This window comes from Ctenocephalides felis, unplaced genomic scaffold (genome assembly GCF_003426905.1).
Source record: "Ctenocephalides felis isolate EL2017-DRISC unplaced genomic scaffold, ASM342690v1 CF-g0.4_SCAFFOLD_00845, whole genome shotgun sequence".
In the NCBI taxonomy this organism is placed as follows: domain Eukaryota; kingdom Metazoa; phylum Arthropoda; class Insecta; order Siphonaptera; family Pulicidae; genus Ctenocephalides; species Ctenocephalides felis.
The window spans coordinates 34,576,957-34,600,190 of NW_020536999.1; the positions used below are offsets into that span (position 1 = coordinate 34,576,957).

General features: G+C 31.4%; 1 protein-coding gene across 1 annotated transcript in view; it reads right to left on the reverse strand.

Annotated features, from left to right (window-relative positions):
• The window catches only part of LOC113363883 (protein groucho-like), a 246,613-nt gene that overhangs the window by 121,433 nt on the left and 101,946 nt on the right, over positions 1 to 23,234 (reverse strand). Inside the window, 2 exon segments of the mRNA XM_026606368.1 lie at positions 11,369 to 11,657; positions 17,729 to 17,866. Coding sequence (XP_026462153.1) covers positions 11,369 to 11,657; positions 17,729 to 17,866 — 427 coding nt within the window.

The window sequence follows — 23,234 nt, forward strand, 5'->3', positions numbered from 1 at the left end:
GTGATGAATATGAGCAATGAACCGGAAAACGTTGAACATACATTTATTTGAATAATGGATTGGTAATTGATAGGAAAGATATTGATAAGTGTAATTTATATAATCACAATAAATATTTTAAGCATTATGATTTCATAAACTTCTATTTTATTCAAATATATTGATTTATTTATTTGTAGATAGAACATTTGAAAAATGCACACGTCTATTGAGAACCACATTAAATATTGAAAATAATGATTTATAAATTAGTGAATTAATTTAGAAATATGTTATATTATTTTTAAGTTTATCTTATGTTAATTACCTAAAAATGAACAAAAATTACTTTATCGCTTTATTTTAATGTTGCTAGTCAAAAACTATTGAATGATCAGCATCATTCCATTTGCTCTATACTATTAGAAGTATTTTTAAGGTCCTAATAATTTATAAAATCCCCGTATTGTTCAACGTTGTTTGTAAGTGAATGAGAATATAACTAAATCTCTGTAGACTGCATAAACCACAGTAAACTAATTTCGAGTCGCCACTCAATTTCGACTAACAAATTCTCCTTAGGAAGCCTGTTCGGTCCCTGAGGCAATCTCTTATCGAGCGTGAAACCTCGAAGTGTGAGAAGGCGATGCCTCTTGCCGGCGTTTGTTTGCCTTGATGGGAGGGAAAATGGAGAGGCATAACCGCCAGTCGGACGTTGGCGGTTAAACAGCTCTACTAACTGTTGCGAAATCATCGGAAAACATGCAGCGTCATCAGCGCCAATCAACGAAATGAGATAGCGTCCGGTAAGTGAACCGTTGGATATACTCGGAGGAATAGAAATACTTGGGGAATGTATATTGAAATGATTAATAGTGGCACTTGTTCAAATATATACAAAAGCTTTGGAAGGTAAAGTAGTATAATAAGTATATAATCTCATTATCATTGTTGATGAAAATAAAGGATTCTGGTAGGGTAGTAGGGTAGAGCGGGCTTAAAGATCCGCGGATGAAAAGCGTCCACCACCGGTATACATTATTTAATTGTTGTTATATAAGATGTTTTGTAAAATGTTTTATAAGGTGACAAAATTACTATTTAAATATTTTATAAGGTTTTATAAGGTGACAATTTTTTAAAAAAGAGCAAAAAAACGTATTTCCATAATGCTGAAATAGCTTGGAGTTTTACTGAACATAGTCAGATAGTTGTTTGCTTGATATGTGTAATTTGTTATGATATAATTGGTTTTGCTTTCACAATATAATTGCTCAAAGTCAAATTAAACTTTTGTGCCCCACCCCACTCTACCTATATATAAAACACGTCATTGCAATATAATGATGTAGAATTTATTGTATCACACATTAAACATAAAAAATCCATTAAACCAGTATTGTACTGTAATATTAGTTTCTTTATCAAAATGCTTTATTATCATGAACCTGCATGTTCTACTTAAGGTAATAAAACTATAATTAATTGATAATTATGCAAAGTGCTTTCCATAACACATTCGGGTACATTATTAATGAAAAATTACAATAAGCGTTTATTATACCTATTATATTTCCTTCGGCTACATAAAAGTATCCATTATGTATAATATTAAACTGACTTTATAATCTAATAAAAACGCATATCACATGATTTGTCATGTGGCCGCGCGTATAAACATTGAACTTTCCGTGTCGACGTAGAATATACGTTTCGTCCTAATGGCGCGGAACGGACCCATAATTCCGACGCCCCACATAAAAATGATTCCGCGTCGTAAAATATGATGCGAGTGCTTTTTACGAGGCAATGCCCCCCGGGGAGCTTAACCCGGAGGACATGCGAGCTTGGGGACACTGCGATCTGTTTATTATCACATTTCATACTATCATACAAGCACGAACGTCATGACAAATGGGGGGATAGAGAAAAATTACCTCAATAATAATATTTCAAGATATGCGATGAATTAATTTAATTAATCATTTAATAATTACTATAAAGTCTATAGTATTTTGGGTCAGGTCGGAAATTCGATTAAATTTACTCCTGCATTATATCTCTTAATAACATTTTCTAACTTTGCCTAAATTCCACTTCTTATTAAAATTTCTTATTATACTTATTTTATAGCTCTTAATTCAATCTATTATGTATCTAATATTTATTATTCTTTTATATATTGCCTGATCACATTCATTGGAAACAAACTGCAAAACAAATAAAGTATACGCGCCCCCAGTTATTTTAGATAAAATCTGCGTTGAATTGACACCCATTGATGATAGGGGAATAAGTTTGTGGTGTCCATCATCAGTATTTTATTTCCAATCAATGATTATCACAGAAAGCAACAATGCATATAATGTATATACTTCCAATCAACTTGCTCACCAATAATTATATAAATAATATTGGCAAAACATCAAAACAGCGATAAAAATTTTTATAAATGGCCTTTATTTTCAAAGAAGTGCAATCGGAGTGTGATAATCTCATCATCATAATCGGCCAAAGTTCCCCATCTCTCTGGAGCGATATCTCTGTGAAAAAGCGTGTTCGCGTGCACAATAAATCCATCGTTTAATTTAATATAAATGCATATTTATTCTGAATTAGTGGATTTCATCCGCCCTACCGACTCGCGAATTCATTCAACGGTAAAACGACCCAGTCGAAATTAAAAACTGCCCTCGCGTTGGCAGACAAAAAGAGAATAATATTAATCAACCTCTATTAAATATTCTGCTGTTTCTCTCACTCTAGCTTTGTCTGGCGGTTTTAATGTTTGGACATTTTTGAAAGGGAAAAGGCAGATATTTTTTGATTAAGCTGAAACGGGTCGGAGAACATTCGCTGCCTGTTATTTAAGGGATTTTTAGTATTACTCTCCCAAAGGACGAAAACAAGAGAACGAGAAAACAGTCTAGTACCGACGATTCTGCGGATTATAATTAAGAATTTTCAAAGATGAGAGAGTTTTTTCGTGGAGGGTGAAAGCTCTTTTAGGGAGCAGAGTTTTCTTTTTATCATTACGCTCATTACGCGCAGGCAAGAATTCAGCAATACGCGTCTTACTCGGAGAATGCTCAGCCAGGCGCGTTGTATTAAAGCCCTACCGTTAATTAGAATTTATGGATGATTTATATAGAAAAAAGTAACGCCAAACATAAATTAATTACTGAGGGAGGAATGTGGAACTTAAAATTATGATGGCAAAACAAAGCCGAGCAACAATAAAAAAGTAATTTATAATAATTAAAAAACAGACGAGAAAGGCTTGCAAAAAAATTAAGAGGAGAATGATACTATGTAAAAATAGTCATAAATGTCGAAATATTAAACGATAATAAAATGTTCATAATCATCAGTGCATTCATAAGCATTAGTTCAGTGTATTATTATCTCCTTAGTAATAATTCAATATTACAAGAGAAGATCAGATCATTACGTGAAGACTCGATAAACAAATAAATCACCCCAATGCGTGCTCATAATAAATTAAAAATCCATTTACCTCTATTATTGAAGTCATAAATAACAAGCTATCACACTTGAATATCTTACACAGCATATAACAATCCCGGCGGCGGCGGCGTGGCATCGAACAATGTAATTCAAATTACGTATGCATATGTAACAATCGACGATCATTCAGAATCCAATATCGATATATACAAATCTCTCGCACGACTCTCGGCTCACGGGGTAATATTGAAATCCAATTTATGAGACACAGTGAATGCATGCACGTACACTGTCGCAATCGAAAGTACATATATAGAATTGTTCGTCCCCAAACCCTCTCGGCGATATAAATGTAAGAGGATGGGTGAAAACCACCCTTCGTCACCGAGTCGCCCCTATCGCAAAAGCGTTAGCATTTGCGGGTGGGATTTCATACAACGGCATTTCGGGCTCTTCTGGCAGCAGTCAAGAGCCCGTGTCATGCCACCCTCGAAACAAATATAACCCTCGATAGCACGTAGCCCAAACCAACGTACGCACACACACGTGCATACAAATAAGGTACGATTGCCCTTGCAACCTTTTTACAAGGAAATAAAAGTGCCGAAGAGATAAAAAATCCCAAACTCATCAACATCTTTATTTTTCAAGGTACGCTGCTTATTATTTTAAAACACTTTCAAATTAATAAATATTTCAACATTTATATATAGCCGTTTCCTTTCCATCTGCCTTCAATAAAATATAAAACGGTACTTACAATATCTTATAAATATAAAGCACTGAAATATTTACAATTGCAAACAATAGCAGCGTGCCAAAGTTACGTGCGCAGATTCTTTCAGATCGGCATTACAGAAACTGTATAGTTTTCTTCTGCCACTTTAACAATATAAATTGTATTTTTCTTCTAGAACTAAATACAATAACCTGCGATGCGGATAGCGAGTGTGCTATTGTTGTTGCGTCGAGGAATTTATATCGTTCAGATACAACGATGCAATTAAATGTTTGTTTCTTTGTATTGTGTTTGCTAAAGAGAACTCGCGTTCGAGATACATATTATACTGAAATGATGTACGTGCCGATATGTAAGCGAGATAATGGATTAGTATTTACCATTGTGTAAGATTATATATTGAAATGTAGTTGATCAAAGTACTCGTGCGCCGGTAGAATTTATTGCTTGTACTTGATTATCTACTGCCGAGTATACACGAGTCGAGGAAGAGGATATTGGAAAATGATCTGATGCTATTTTCCAATTGAGATGTAAATATAAAATTTAAACTTACAATTGAAACACTATTTTTTCGAACATGTCAATCTAATATTTTCACTGTATGAAAAATCTCATCTAATCCTGATATATGACCAATCCTCTCCCAAATGCTTATAATCTTCTAAATATTTAGATATTATCTTTATCTTTCCTAAAGATAAATATCGATTAATATCAATCTATCTTTTAACGTGATCTTCTAAATTACAAGAAGCTACCGTTTCGCACTTCTCGAGAGGAGCAATAGTTTCACCTACCACTGCGCGAAACATGCGATTCGGAGGAATGAGGCAGATCGTTTCCGCCCGGAAAGCCACTAAGGAGTTAATTAAGCCACAGCTGAGGATTGAGACCGCGCTCTATGTATGAAACAGAAATAGCTGACGTGTTAGCGTTGTCCTGTGTACACCAGGACACTTCTACGAGAAATGGAGAAATGTGGGGAAAACGGAGAAACCGGGTTTCCCACTACTACTGTCAAATTACGCTCCATTATATATCACCAGTGAGCAAAGTGGATAGATCCGTAGTAGTGTCGTATGACAAAAGTAAACAAGCTCGAAATTAGAAGATCTGGTATCATAAATAATTTCAAAAAGAAATTACAGGTAAAACAACTCTTTAAATAAAATAAGCGCAAATTATTGATAATATATTCTATAGTATTCACAAATAGAATATGTTATGACACTATTAGTTCATAACGTGAATTATATGAAAAGTTCGTGATCCAACGAGACGATCTCGAACTCTGTTAAAATAGTAGGGTAGAGCGGGGCTAGTTGAGCATAGGGGCAAGTTGAGCAATCGAAATATCTCGAAAACTATTCACCGTTCGTTTAGGCATTATATGGCGAAAAGATAGAGGTTTGGGAGAAATAAACATCCCGCGATCGCTAGTGGCCGCTGGACAAATGAGTGAGGCTCACGGGCGTTTTGTTTATTTTGAGACCAAAAAGTAAAAACGTAATTCATCACGAGTTTTCGTCTGGTTTAGTCAAATGTTATTTCTTTCATATAATTATAGTACTTTTAAGATGCACAGAGATTCAGGGTATAATCCTCATGGTTTTTTTTATAAACTCATTTTTATTTTGAAATTCCGAGTTGGGGTTAGTTGAGCATAGTTGCTAAACTTGTACTGTCACTAAGGCATTACCATTAACTTCTAGAAATTAATTATTATTTTTAAGATTTAAGCTAAGTCTATGAGTAATAATATAAAGAAATAATGATTTTAAACAAAAATACTGAATATAATGGTAAAATAATTTCTAAGATACGATATTGTTTTGTTGATTCTACTTTTCGTTAATTATTCAAAGCAAATTACTATAAGTTTTGTTTTCTCAGTCAATAAAGACTATAAATATAGAACTGGTTATTAAAAACTTATTTTATCTCATCACTAATCGACATTGAACCTATGATTTCATTATACTTTCTTAGAGCTCAACTTGCCCCACCTATGAGGTACATTGAGCATACTTGACTTTTTGCATTTAAACAGCTGTAGCTTCTAATTTTTTCTTATTACCAAAAAATAGTATTAACACTTTTGTTAATCGATAAACAACAAATCCATTAAGCCGTATAGCAATTTATTGAGACTTTTCATTGAGGAGCTACATCCGTTTAAGTAAAAATTTGCTCAACTTTAACTGAATAAATGGTAAAAATTGAGAGTTTATATTTAAAATATAAAAAAATATATCATTAAATATGTATTCTGGTCTATAATTTAAAACATCGATTTTGTGCTTTGTGGATATATTCAAAGTATGCCTATTCAAATATGTATACAAGTAAAGTTTTCATAATTTCCATTATGTATCCTTCATAAGGTACAGAAAATTCATGACTCTGAAGACCCCTTGAATGTTTTCGAGGTAAATTGTCGTTAATGAAATGATGTATCTATATAAAACTGTTTATAATCAACATGACCCAGATGCTGTATTCAGAAACAAAAATTTGTTTTCTTATTCTCTATCTCCATAACATTTCTCTCTCGTTGTGCATAAAGTTCACACAAACGCTAGTATGTTTAACGGACTCGAAACTCGCCATTATCGGTCAATGGCGACTTCCGGACATCCGGGTGGTATAGTGGCGCGTGACCGCGACCACAGTGCCTCCGCAAGCCGCAAACGTGAACCAAACAGAAACCGCGAACTACCGAAATTCCGAGACCCAAACCGGCCAATAAGTCCTGAGGGGTAGATAGCAGTGGCGCTATTGTACCATAGAATGTAGACTGATAATAATATAATATTAATTAATTTATTATTATTTCACGAAAAGCACTTTCAGTTTAACTATTAATGGTAACATAGCTTAGGTCAAAAAACATATTGGACTGTAATAAATTTAATTAAAAAGAGAAAACGGTGATTATATTTAGTTAATGTAAACTTTTTTGAGGCTGGGTTATAATAAATGATATTTGTAATAAATATTAAAATACTATTATATGTATGTATATCCTAAATATAACATAGTGTATAGAAGACCCAATTTTTTTTAATAAAAAAATCGTGCCTGATCATATTTATGATTTGTTTACATTTTTAAGCATATGCTCGGACCTATTTTCATATTATTAGATTGGCATTTCACATCATTTATATTCTATAAAAACAGCGATCTTCATGGCATTGAGCTTTCTTGTCGAAAAGTTGCTACCCCGGTGATGGGGTAGCAGAGAGTAGGTCAGACTTACTTTTCACTTCCAAAACTGAAGTCCACGGCTAAGTAACATGAGTAATATATATAAAAATTATACAATCTTCTATCAAGTACAACTTAGTGACAAATTAGTTCTTGTACAAAAACTAGTAACAAATAAATAAATTATACCAACAAATCAATGTTTTATACAGTCCACAGTTACAAAGAACAATCTGAGTTATCAAAGAAGAGACATCTAAATACGTTTACAGCATAGTTTAAATACATTTTACAATGAAAATATAATTCAAAATCATCAATTATTATACTAATGAATACAATTTATTTAACATGTTTAACCATATGTTTAAGTATACATTTTTTATAGTGGTTCAGATAGTAGTAGTAATGGCTGCTATAATAGTTGTTTCTGAAAAAAATGTAATAAGTATCCATAATAAAAAGTAAAAAGATGTCCGCAGAAAAATTACTCGTACGTTGATAATACAAAATAAAGGCAAGCAAAAAGAATGTAGTATATAAAAAGTTATTTAATTGAATATTAAATAATCAAATAAAATTGGGTATAGCCAGGATCAAATTGATGTATAAATAGATTGAAGCTTTTCAATAACAAAACTTCATCATCAAATGAAATATTTTCTGTCATTCAAATTCCAAAACATCAACAATTCTAGTTTCTACTTGACAGTAGATATTCGTCAACAAACGTGTTATGTGATTTCGATTCAATTACAAAAGCGTTCATTTGCACGGTTGATATTAATCCAACTACGAACAACACATACAGAGCTCGAATCAAAATAATGTTTTGACACATAAGCGTGCACGATAAACGACAGCAAACAGAACATTACTCGACAGATATAACAATGAAACGCGATGACGAAACAGAGACGAATTTAAGTAAAAAAAATTCTAAATAATTTATATATATTTATATAATATTTGTCTTGGTGTCCTTCATCTATTCTCTATTGTAGATTCCTTGATCGGTTTATAATTTTTAATAGAAAACTTATTCGAGAATCTGAATAAATCTCAAGAATTTCTATTGATACTAAGTGAACGATTAAATTAGTAAATTAAAAAAAACGATTAAAAGGTGTATCTGGTACACTGTGTACCAGAATTTAACATCAAGCCGAAACGGGGTAGAAGTATGAACTTAACTGTCCTCAAAGAATTTAGAAAAAAAAATATCTCACGCTGTTTGGATATTATGAGCTTTTAAGTGCAACCTAGAGCTTTGATGAAATAATGACTATTTTTTGGTTATTGTAGTAAAATTTTATTAATTTTGTTCATTTTTAAACTTTGGAATCGTAACCGTGAATAACATTTCTAGGACCACAGTAAATAATAATTATTATCCCAAGTTTTGAAGAATTAAGAATTTTTGTTGAACTTTAATTTTATTATTTATACTTATTAATTTAATTTTTTAACATCGGTGAACATTGATAGGCCCTTCTTTGGAAAAAATCTGCAAAATCTTATTGTTGAAAAATTTTGAGAGAAAAAGAATAACATGAAATTATCACGATCAAATTATTCTTTCTGGCACATTAAAACTTGCCAATATAAAATACATTTAATCTGATTCTGAGTAAAATGGACTATTAAAAATCATGAGATTTTTAGGTGTAAAAAATTATTTTCATCCCCGATTCGCTACTGCGGTGACAATACATATATCAACATAAACGCGATCTGTGACAATATTCTGATGACGATATTCAGAATATTCACATAATTAACACTGTGACACAATAAGCTCGCTACATCGGTTTTAAATTATCTTATCTCCGCATTCAGGCAGTCCGTTTATATTTCGAACCCGGCAGAGAGAGAATGTTTCGGGATTGTTGCTTTGTTTAATTGTTGGATTACGTTTCGCAGTTGCTCCGATGAACTTTGCGGTGAACGGGGTGTGTATTATACAGAGAAAGCGGTTACAAACGAATATTAAATTTCAATATAGGGAAATGATGATAATATAAACGAGCTTACGGTATTATTACGCGTTCGCGGAATGTAGTTGTTACCACATGGAAATGGAATATTGTAATATATGACTGCTGAATGATAAAATTTCTAGATATAAAACATTTATATATGATACTTATGAACAAATGAAAAAAATATTTAACAGTAATCTTGTACTACAAAATAAATTTTATATTCAAACTGGTGTGACAATGGCTATTAATATCATGAACCTATAAATTTCATGCATGCAAATTGCAATATGCAGTTTGAACATGCAAGCTTTCTGTTTTGGTCATAAAAATGAATAATCACGAATCTACTTCTGCAATACCTTTATATTTCAATTAGTTTCTCAGAACCAGAATATAAAAATTGGCTTAATTCTCTCCATGTAAAGATAACAGCATGGCGTGCTAAGATCCATTATCGTGTGCCAACGATTAATATCAAGCATATTTCTCGCAACGTGCTTACGTTAAATAATCCTTTAAAGACTTCCACATTAATAATTATATTCCCGCCGTAAACCGGCGCATGTACAAACTCGCTTTAATCCATATATGAAATTGTATAAAATATAATTACACTATGAGAGATCGATATTGTCGCCGACGATTTAGTAAGTTAGGGGTTGAATTGGGGGAGTTTTATGACATATTAATCCAGTTCACCCCTCGCGAGGAAACTGGCGCACAAACGCAAGCACAGACACAATTAACCGTACAAACAATGCGCGGTTGTTTGACTACGGGGTGGCCGTCTGGGGGATTGACTTTGGCCATAGAACATAAGCTGGACATTAAATAATTTAATTTGGAAATAAAATTAATTCATCACTTTAGATTTATTAAGCATAAAGAAAGGATTAGAACCTGAACTATATAAAATATAAATTTAAAAATTAAAAAGAATTTATTAGGTTTGTTAGTGTTTGTAACTGAAAATTCGCAACATTAATTCGTAGTAAGGAAGTATTATTTTTTTATTATATAATTTTTTTATTTAAAAATTGTAAAACATATATATATATATATATATAAATTACATTTTTTTAATACATAGCATAATTACCATGACCTCAATTATTGATTTGTGTGAATTCACTTTTTTCTATTAAACGATGCGTAGCAGTGCTTTTCGAACAAAAAGTTAAGTATAATAATTCCGTGGGGGCCTTATCTTCGTGATGAGGTTTCCGAGGGTGTATTCACCCTCAAAAACGACAGAAGGATGAGTTATTGTGTGATGAAGCGCGCAGTATTGTTTGTTCATGCGTCGCACGCGTCGTGCGTGTGTAGTGTCAATAACGATGTGTTTGCCCCCGGTAGGCTTGTGTTTTCATTCTGTTGTATTTATCCCTTATACGTGTGTTACCAATATATAAAGTACACATATAGCAATAATATATAATTTACTGTTAACGTAGGTAAATGAAATTTAATACGTTGAGCTTTTTCGCATAGCAAAAAAATTTTGTTTTCACTATTAATATTTTTATAAGGCTATGCTAAATTTGATGGACAAGGAATCTAATGTAAACGGTTAATAATAATAACCTAATAATTATTTTCACTTGATTAGTTTTAAAATATTATATAATTGCCGTGGTATTTATCCCAGATCTTATTTGTTCAACCATTCACACAAAGTTTTATCACGATCCGACAACGACAGAATGGAGGTTGATATGTTAGAGTTTGAACTCGACTGAGTGTTTTCGAGTGGCGACCGAGGTCTCGGCTGAAGTGCACACCGCGGTAAAGTGTCTGGCTCGCAGTTAGAACTGGAAGCCACTTCAAATTCCTACAACACAATCATAGCACACGCGAAAAGGTCGATTTGCCCTTATGCTAGTTGAAGCGAAGACTAATTGATCATTTGTTTCCAATCGGTATTTTTTATACGATAAATGAGTAATGGGGATAGTAATCATAAAACATAATCTCAATCACTTACCAACATTAGGCTTCTCATCAGCTCGGTGTAATTCTGGTTTCGCAAGCATAGATAAAGGATGCTGAGGTCCAGCACCCGCTCCGCCTCCTGGGGCACCTCCAGCTCCAGCAGCACCTGCTGCTGCACCTAATGCTCCTAAACCTAGTAGACTAGCTGCTGCAGCAGCTGAACCAGGAGGTGCTGCAAGACCTGGGTGCGGCATCATAGGTACAGGCGGGGCGGCGTGTGCTGGCAATTGTTGGGCATGCATTTGCTGCAACAATCGTGGCAGATCGGGCCTTTGTTGCTGCTGAAAGAAGAAAATGTAATGTCATTTATAATCATTATATAAAATAGAACAATGCAATATCAAATACGATCTTAAAACTTTTAAATCAGTCTAAACATAACCTTTTTATAAACATGATATCATCATAATTTCAGGTCGGGTTCAAGAATAGTTGGAGAAATTATGCAAAAGCAGTTATAGTGCGAATAAATTCCGTATTATTGCTGCTGCTTAATAATACAGAAGCATGTTAAGATAACACCTGACTCATTTATATGTATGTGCATAAACAACAGAAGGCAAAATATATGGTTCGCGTGCGAATCAAAGTCGTGTAGCTCCACAAACTCCCAGCATTTACCGCGTTTCGCGGAGCGGCTTACATTTCCGTGACTATTATTGTTGAATTATATCCTAACATGCGAGAATTCCAGCCGGATTCCGGGCAATAAAAGAACAATGAAAACCCGCGTCGGTTCATATCACCACCGTCGTTTCAAGCCTCCGAGGTTTTAATATTTCATCACAATACCATTTTCGTCGCGTTCGTGCTACTTGTAGGTTATTTGTTTGAGTGAACGAATCCATTTAGATGCAAAGAGATTAAATACTCACGAGTAAAAGTCAAAGTAATAGTTGATGAAAAGCCAATATAAGATCATACAAAAATAATTGAATGTTGCTACTAATGAAAACGTGCATAAAAAACGTTTTACAAAAAAGCAATAATGAATATGCTTTAAGCCTTCGAAAAAGAATTGAAAATCGAATGATTTATACAGGAATGCAAATAAATCAGGCATCCTGACAAAAAGCGTGAATATCAATTACGCAAATAGCTCTTGCAAGTGCAACAAGTAAGAAACGAGAAGCTCTCTACATAATTGAACTCACTGCAGCGAACAACAAAACTGAAAAACAGTTCGAGAAGACGAGAGAAATTTGTAAGTGCTTTGAGCGAACCTTATTTTTTATTTATTAATTCCGCTGTATCTGTTTATTTTACTGAAACATAATGAAGAGCGGGAGATATTGAATAAAAGCTCAATAAAAAAAGTACTAGATGTTTTCCATATAGGCATTATAGTGAAAATAAATAAATAATCAAATTTAAAAAACTATATAATATATAAATTATAAAAAGTACGTAAAGAATACATTTAAACATGGTTTAGAATAGATATAAAAATGAAATAATCCTTTAATAAATTGATTAATTAATAATCATTTCACATTGAAGTAAAAAATTAGGTAACTATGTATTATATTTCTATTGGTACCTAGGAATTTATAGTAAAATTTATTTATAAGAAAATTATATATCATTTGAAATAGTTCGATGCGAACATTTGATAACGAAGACATGTGTTCCCTTTCGAGCATGCCCTTACTCTTGTTTTGGGGTGGCCTTGCATCCTTTCTCACTAAGCCCAAGGGATTCGACCCTTATCTCGCCGTGGCTCATGCACGGGATTTGGCAACGGGGATTAGAGTTGATGCCGGCGCGTCAGCAAGGGGTTGTTCGTCGAGGTCGAAGCTTCGAGGTATGAAGATATAAAATATAGCCACTACATACAAGACACAAGTTTAGAGTCTGGGTGCCTTATTCCTGTCATGCTCCGTTCACGAACGGACGTCCGGACTAAGTTTTAGAGAGAATTTAGATCATATCACATGTCATGCGGAAACAACAAGGCGACCGAATCGGGGACCCAAGACACGTCACGGACACAGGTCAAGTAAGATTTTATACCTACAGAGTGGATTATTATGTATAAGTAAGAGGTATAAGGGATCACTGGCTGGCTATTTGCATATCATTTATTAAATATTCAATAGAAGGGAGGAAGTTATTAGAACTTTATGTAAATTAAATTGCTTGCCTAGGCAATCGAAATGTAATTATTTCACCGAAATTAAAAACTCATAAATTATTCATAATTTATCTTAGATCAGAATAACTTGATAAAATATTATATTTGGTAAATATTTCGCAGTATCAATAATAAATTTTGTACAGTATACAACATGAATCTACAATCTACAAAACGTATAAATTTATACACGTTATCTCTTATTTATTCGCATGGAATCTTTTATATATGTGTACTCTTATATATAATCAAACTCTTATATTGTACAGGGGTGTCTTCATTCCGAATGCTCGACGGGGGCGCTGAGACCATAACAAAACCAAGCACGAACTTCTCCGTACACAGAAACGTTATCGGGAGATAAAACGCACGGAAAAAGCCTGGAATGGGGCTCGAGGAAAATAGAATGAAAAAAAAAACAACGAGCGACAGATAGAAAGAACCTGAAAGAAGAAAAAGAATAGTACTTTTCCCGCTTTCCCGACGGAAGGCGATCGGAATTCTGATTAAATCCACTTTGCGCCACACGACCGGATGATAAAACCTACTCAGTGATTGCCAACGCGTTACGTTAATTGCTTCAAACTCTAGGAAAATGTAATTGGGTCTGTTTAATTCGACACAATTTATTGAAACATAATATTTCAGATGATTGAAATTTATATTCTTTGAAGAAGGTCATTTTTTGCCTGAAATTATAAATTAATGTTGCCAATGCTTTAATTGTAAATTAAATTTTTTTTAATTAAAGTAGCCTGATGTAAGATAGGTAACGTTTTGAGTAGATAATACATGAAAAAAATGTCATTCACTTTTTTATTACTCCACATCGATAACAAAAATAAGAATCACATAAAAGGAGAAACAAATGTTATATTACCAACAATCAAAGGTTTAATGCGATTTAATAAAATGTTTTATTGATAGCCTTCTGAACTTTTTTACAACCGATGATTAAATCTAATGAAGAGCAATAAACACATTTATTATTTACCGAACGAAACAAGAGTATCAGTGAGTAAAAGTCCATAAAGATCTAATCTAAGGCCAAATAACGTGTGAAGCGACTGCTTCTCGCAAGTGTGTTTCATTATATAGATTATAGACCTACATTTATATACAATATATACGTTGAAGTTATATCTACAATCAGACGCCGGGAATAAATTACCATCGTTGGTAGATCGAAACGATCAGGGCGATCAAGAAAGACGATTACGGTATTGCGAATTCATTAGCGCAAAGAGAGATGAGAAACGCTCGCAGAACACGAAATGCAAAAAACAACATCAACCGGCAATAAAAGAAAAACATTGTATCGTAAATCTAGATACAGGTGAAAAATAAAAAAATAATCATATAAAACAACATGCGGCCGACACTGATGATATCTATACACGCGGTAGTTTATAAAATATTCAGCTTTGAATAATGATGACCTGTGGATCGGAGTATGACAAATCGCGCTCATCATTATAAACAAAATTTATAGGAGATTATTATCGTAATTATACTTGGAATTTTAGTCACGATAAATTGAAATATTTATGATAATCGCACGTGTGGCGCGTCTTCGATCATTTGCTGTATGATGGGGCATTAGATATTAAAATAGAAATGAATGATATTAAATTTAGAGTAAAGTTAATATTCTGTGAAGAAAAGTGAAGTTCAAATAAACGTTGTTAAATAATATTTTAATGAAACGTCCTTATAAAATACTTGTTATCACATAAAATGAAAGTTTTTAAATACACTTACTATTCAACATATTAATCGGTCTATAAATTTCGTCTTAATAAATCAAGGCAAGCAGATCCCATTTATAAAATAATGCACCCATATAAATTTGCTTAAATATCCGCTCAATTTGAATGATATATAGTCGCAGATATATTTACATGAGGACACACAACATTTTCTGTTGAAAATACTGTCACGTTTAATTTGGTTGACAACGTTACAATGCTTTATTATAATGTAACATATCATATGTCAGAGCATCGGGATCGGAGCCAAAATCCTAGATTAATAAGACCTCCACTTACTTTCGTATTGGGAGTGAAACAGTCAAACGAATTGGCACTATTCCAAAAGATAATCTATTTATCTGCATGACGAATTATATCTGTTGGTATATATATCTACAGAATGCTTTGAGCTCTAATATCATCGATATTATACATAGACGGCTCTGCTTTCATAACCCGAATTTCAGAGCACAGTGCTAATTTCGTAATAATTTACTTGATTTGACATAAGCCTCTGCGATAATACTCGATGATGAATATTTGAATAATACTATTAATAATTCTGTTGAATCTCTACCAGCGAAGATATTCCTATAAACAGACAATTTTAAGAATCTTCAAAACAAAACGAAAAATCTGTCATTTGTGATTAGCCTTTGTTGTTTCTTTTCATGTTATAGTTTAAAATTATATATAAATATGTATATATATATATATATATATATATATATATATATATATATATATATATATATATATATATACTCTTGTATCTTGAATATAACAAATCTCATATTAAACGATTAATTCTAAATTATTCTATTCAAGTGTCAGAACAACATAAAATCACACGTTCATCACATTTGAAACAATTGAGAAAAATAATAGAATACTTATTTCACACGTCCTCATGTAAATTTCCAAACTTATGTATAAATTTACAATTTGCTGCCAAATTATTATTCATAAAATTCTTGAAATTTGAATATTAACTAAATACGATGTAAATCATTCCGGTAGTTATGTTTGTAAACGAATTTAAGCATCCATCATAACTGTTAAATTATTAATTTCAGTAATTAATTTCTAGCTTGTTAAACACACATGAATAATAAAGTTTCTTTCAAATTTATTCAGAGTTAGAAAGATGTTATCGAACATGAATAAATTAGATTCTTAAATGCGTAGAAATAGCATGTGAAATAAATCTCATATAAATGAAAAAGTGAAAATTTAATTATGCATAATATTATATATATATATATATATATATATATGTACACAATTACACTCATATATATATATACAATAATGAGCAATAAATAAACAAAAAATCATTGAATGTTAAATTGATAACTCATAACCTACTACGGTGGAGACGCCATGTACAATCTCATATAACTAATTTATATTTTAGCATGAAAATATAAACAATTTAAGAATTGATTTTTATAAATATGGTTATATGATGAATCATAATAAAATTATATCGTAAAATTTAATCAGTTTCTTTTCTTTACTTTCACCAATTTTATATGATATTATAGTTCTAACACTGTTGAGCAAAAATCCATAAGTCAACTTTGTATATTTGATTTTTAATTGTCAATAAGTGAATTATATAGATAGGTTTGTAATTAAAAAATTAAATTATGAATACGAATGATATTATTTCATGATTTTAACATATGGTTTCACTACAATATAAAAATAATGATTGAAATGTTGTTTATAACGAACAGAGATTATGAATCAGATGTTAAATAGAACAAAAAATATTCCACCCTATATCATAATAGTAAATACAGCAAAAATAAAAATCTAATTTGCAAACAAATTTACCTTGCACGAACTCTGACTTAGTGTGAAAGAACAACATAGCAAAAAAGAAAATAATAACCAAGAACACGAAAATGCATCATAAATATTTTAAAACATAATTCACAGCGGCCGTGCGAAATGGCATGCCGACAAAGTTTCATTATAAATAGTTCAGAAAGCGAATGGGCGGTAACGAACAACGCGTTGCCAACTTATCGCCTCGGGCGATCGGGGAACCGCCAACAGTTTGATAGATGATAGATTTCACATCCAACGTATTAAATACGTATTATGTTTTAGTACATACAGAATTATATAATAGATGCAAATGATGTTGTTTGGTTTTATTAATTAATTCAATGTCAGGTGTTGGCAAGTGCTGTTTACATAAGTATTACTAGCTATGCTATAGTGAACACAATTGAGAAATAGAGATATATAAATATTTGACTTAGGTTTGCGTGGGTTTGCAATTCTTTAGACCGTTTCAAAACAAAGAAACGTTGTTATCTATATAATTGTATGTCAACCAAATATAAATGAAAAACTCTTCAAAATAATTAAAACATATAGAGCATGTATTAAATTATACCAAAATAATTATGATATGATGCAATATTTAAATGTTAATTCTAAAAACACTTACCCCAATTATTGTATTTAATTCTGTCATTGTGACTTGTTTTGCTCTATCGACAGCAGAGGCAACTTGTTGTTGATGCTCTTGCGCCAGATATGGAACTATTTGCGCAATAATAGCATTCAGTCTTTTTGCAATTTCGGTCTGAAAAGATATACCACAAAATTAATATAAAGCTTGTTAATTTATTTGAACAAGCAATTATCTCTGCGTGCATTAATAAAAGTCGATTTAACGTTTGTAAATTATGCAAATCACATACATTTCGCATTATGATCAATTCGTAAACGAAGCGAAAATTTTCTCTTTTATTTATACAAATATAATTGCATACGCTTTATTGCATTTAAATAATACATGTTTTAAAATTATCCCACAGAACTGTTGCATTTATGCATCAATGAATTCATATATAACCATGTTGGAAAATGAATACACCAATCGATGTGAAAATACTGAAAAACAAACGTTGGAAATATCGAAAGCATTGTTATTTACATATTGTTTATAGATGCCGATGTGTCGCTTTTTTGTGATTTACTGATTCGTACAGGGAAATTAACAATTATTTTAAACAGAGGATTTGTTTTTGTTGAATAAATTATTAGTGTCCAAACTATTCATGAATATGAAATATCAACTGAATTATATAACGAGAGAGATTTTTATAAAGCGTCACAAAAAACGAAATAAGCTGAAATCAACGATATGGATACAATGTGGAGTATTTAAAAATATTATTCCATAAGTTTCTAAATTTTATATATGATGTATATTATAATTGTTCAATATATTTATCTTAAATAATTCAATATTATTAATAATATATGAAATTTATGTCTTTAAGATTTGAAATATTAATTGAACAGAAATTGTGTTTTTCAAACTTTACACTCTTATGCAATTAGTAAATAAAAGAACTAAAAAATATTAAACACAAGTAAAATGTTATTATATGATAGAAAACAAACACATATCATTTATAGAGGCAGAACATTAAAACTGAATAAACAATTTACAAAATTGAGCAAATTTTGCTCTATTTACTCGTTTGTTTGTTTATTAAGCAAATATTCGCAATGGATTTAGATATGACATCAATGTTAAATATACTAATTGCAAACAGTGATGCTGCTTTATTCTCTACTGTTGGCAATTATTTTATAAATTCGTACTGACATACTAACATGATGTGCAAACTTGTAAATACTTCTATGCCACAAATATAACTGTGCAAATATTTGCATACGAGATGCGTCATTTTTCGACGTCACATTGAATGATAGCTGGTTTTATTTACCCAATATAATTGTTTAAGAAATATTAATTGATTCTATATTGATGGATATATATTTTCACAATGGTTATTATTTTGTAAATAGACTATATGTCATAGACTTAAACAGATTATCAAATTTCTAATTTTAGCTAAAATGATACACAATACTTTTCAAGATACAATGAAAATCGCAGGATTTATTATCAATATTGTAGACAATTACACCAGTATAAACTTAGTAACAAAATAAGCTTAGTCTTGAATATTTACGAGTAAACTTTAAATAGTGAATAAACATCAACAACATTGATAAAACATCAGCAATATAAAGAAATATCTCTTCCGTTTAAAAATTAATCTATGGGCTTTTAAAACAGAATACATTTATTATGAAAGCGCCACTGTCAGAGAGAACATCTCGAGTTGTCTGAAGTACACCAGAAGCATTGAAGAGCTTCGGTTTGAGTCATACGTTCAAGTGTTTGCCTTGCTCTTAAGCTTCGCCGGGGTAAGAAAAAGTAAAAATAAGCGAGGAAATAAGATCGTACGCCCCTGACAGTACCTAGAGGACTTTTGGCAAATAATACTTTTCCTGAATAAATAGGTGAATGAACGCCAAAGTTCCGAGTGATATATAATTGAGATACTTAGACAGATAGGCACTCTCACTCTCACACTCACTTGAACTTGAAATGTGCATTGTTGTGTTCATTACAAAAACATTACGAATTGATAATACAATTGTATGTATGTAAACTTCATTTCATTTTAAACCTAACACGCGTTTAGCTCGCGACCTCCCCACTTTATCGGCTTTAATGGTAATTTATGTTAATCAGTCATCGCGAGCCAGATTATAACACGAGACCGCTACTAGAGCGGCGTGTTTATGTCTCCATTAACAGGCGCCATTGTTTCGCTATTATGTTGAATTATACTTGAATGGATTTTTAAAATTAGGCTACATACCCATGTACACCAGAAGAAATGAAATTTTGACGTCGTAGAAGAGTTTAGGCAAAAATCGTTGGGGAGAGACTACTGATAAAAATCACAAATGTGTTTTAACCCTTTATCTACTACTACGAGAAGTATTGACTAAAATTCTCAAAAATTTAACACAAGTGATTAATTTAAAAGCTAAGGCAAATACAACATGTCGTTCATGGACAACTTTGTACTGTTGTTAAGCTTGTTTTTCTCGAGAACTACTTATATAACACAAATTATACGATAAGTATAATTTGTAAATAATAATAATAATAATAATTGTGTATAGTTATTTACATTAAAAATTAAATCTACATCTTATAGATTATAAATATTGTAGTAGAAAACGTCTAAATAGATGTAATGTACATCCAAATTATAAACTAAGTGTAAACTTTAAAAATTATTTATTGTTCAAAAGTTAAAACATTGCAGTAATTGGTATAACACGATTTATAATAATATTTATATTATATCATATGATGATTAATTTTAAAACAATTTTACCATTTGAATCCCCGCTTGATTTCACATGTTTCATAAATATTCTGTATTTATGATTTTTTATCAATAATTCAGTTAAATATTTATCGATCATTTCTGTCTGTGTGCTTAAAATCCTAAAAATGTGATCAAAATTCATTTTGACATGTTTGAAAAACATTTTGAATATCAATTGCCCGCATACACTTCATTATCATGTTTATTATTAAGTTTTACGAATTCGATGACAATTTGGTATGCAAATCATTCGAATGTGTAATAATATATACAATTATGTTGGAATTTTGCCAATAATGCGTGTAAAATTCTGAAGGTCGGTCAGTTAATATAAAATAATAACTAAATAACATTGCTGGGTATGTGTTAAATAAAACAAATATTTTAATTATGAAAATAAACAGAAACAAAGCGAAATTAATCACAATATTATAGTGTACTAATAGTATTTTTTCGGTATAACTTTAAAACTATGTTTGTAATAATAGTATAAAATGTAAAAATACACATTGACCTTTAGTTTCTCATACTAAATCATTTTTTTTTTAAATATTCCAAGTCTAAATATTCTGAAGTAAGTGGGAGGTGGAATTTTAGTGATTTAATAGCTCCTCATTTTGCAATGAATATCATTTTTTACATGATAAAATGCGGTAAGTGAATCATAATCGCAATTCGCAATAAATAGTAATTTGAATCACTTATAATTGCAAAGCACGCGTGATATTGCAATAGTAATTATATATTTACATTAATGGAACACAATTTCATAGAATAACAAATTAAGTCAACCTATCATATTAGTCATTGATAAATAATGAATCAAACAAAGGTAAAATAAGAGTTTTAATTTAATTATGCAATTTAAATTAATATTTTATTTTATTCATTAAAATCGGTAATCAAATATGAGATAAAATATTCCGCCTATAACAATATTTTTCAATCATCAATCATATACTAATTATACATGAATAATTTATTATTGGGTTTAAAATAACTTTTATTAGAGAAACAAATAAATTATTCAACAATTTAAAATGTTAATAATCCCTGGTTTTTGCTATGCAAACTGCCAATTTGAATTAATTAAGACCCCGAAGGCAAACATGTTTAGTAATCGTGAAAGATATAATAATCGAGAGAACATATGCAAAAAGAACTATGGAAAAAGCTCGGTCACTGACTAGATAATGTTTTTAATCGATTAAACGAGTCCACGAGGCGCTCTATCTGTATAATTAAAATACGACTTAACAAATATATAATCAGTAATCCGTAGTATAAGTAATTGATACCAATCAACAACTATCGATAAGAATAGAAAATAGAAAAAAAAATTGATTTCTGTTTTTGTATCAACTAGTTAACTTCCCGTAGGGTAAGTTATAGTAATCGTCCAAAAATCGGAATTGAAAATTTTTACATTTCTCGACGTTTTGAAGGTTTCTGAACATTTTGGCATACTTCAGAAAAAATGGATGTGTGTGTGTGTGTGTGTGTGTGTGTGTTTTGTATGTCCGCTTTTTTTCGTCCACGTTTTCGGGCGCACGGATCAACCGATTTGAATGGTTTAAAAAACATTCGATTCCTATTGATAGGGAGATGTGCTGATTAGTTTTTGGCAAAGGCAGGTCCAGCCGTTACGGAGATATGGAGCAAAGAGTGCAAAAAATAGAAAGCGAGTTTTTAAGAGAACGGATCAACCGATTTGAATGGTTTAAAAAACATTCGATTCCTATTGATAGGGAGATGTGCTGATTAGTTTTTGGCAAAGGTAGGCCCAGAGGTTTCGGAGATACAGAGCTAAATTTAAAAAAAATTGCTGTTTTTGAGAGAACTAAGCGTCCGATTTAAATGATTCAAAGAACTTTCTGCTTTTTTCAACAAAATAATTGATTTTGGAAAAAAAAAATTTTTGTTTCTAATTTTTTTTTCAAAAAAATTTTTTTGTAATTTTGGATTAAAAATTCAAAAAATCACCCAAGCTAAGAACAGTCTAAGCGCCACTCTGGTACAAATGTTTACCCATGTGCGTTTAGACTGTTTGTGTACTGGAGCACTTTTCCAATTTTGTGAAAATTATTGAAAAATGTGAAAATGCCGCCAAGCTGAGCACAGTATAAGTGAAAATGTCGCACAGAATTATTTGCAAATGCGTTTAGACTGTGACTATGCGGGAGCACTTTTTCAATTTTGGGTAAATTTGGCAACTATTTTTTTTTTTTGGAATTTGATTCGAAATGAAATGACGATTGTTAAAGTTCTGGAGATGATAAATTGATTTATTTATAATTAATTTTCCATAGGGTAAGTAATCGCAAAAAAATCGAAAATGAAAATTTTTATATATCTGGTATGGTTTCTGAATATGTTGGCATACCTTGGAGAAAATTGATGTATGTGTGTGTGTGTGTGCGTGCATGTGTGTGTGTTCGGATACAAATTTTCGTCGACGATTTCGGGAACACGGATGAAGCAATTTGAATAATTCAAAAAACATTCTAGCCGTTCCGGAGATACGGGGCAAAAAGTGCCAAAAACGGTAACTCAGTTTTTAAGAGCACGGAGCGTCCGATTTGTATAGTTCAAAAAACATTTTACTTGTATTAATAAGATGAAGATTTGATCAAATTTTCATGAAGATAGGTCTAGCGGTTTCGGAGATCTAGTAAAAAAAACTAAAAAAAATAACATTTGGCGGTCAACAATAATCATTAGACATTAGACATATGCATATCA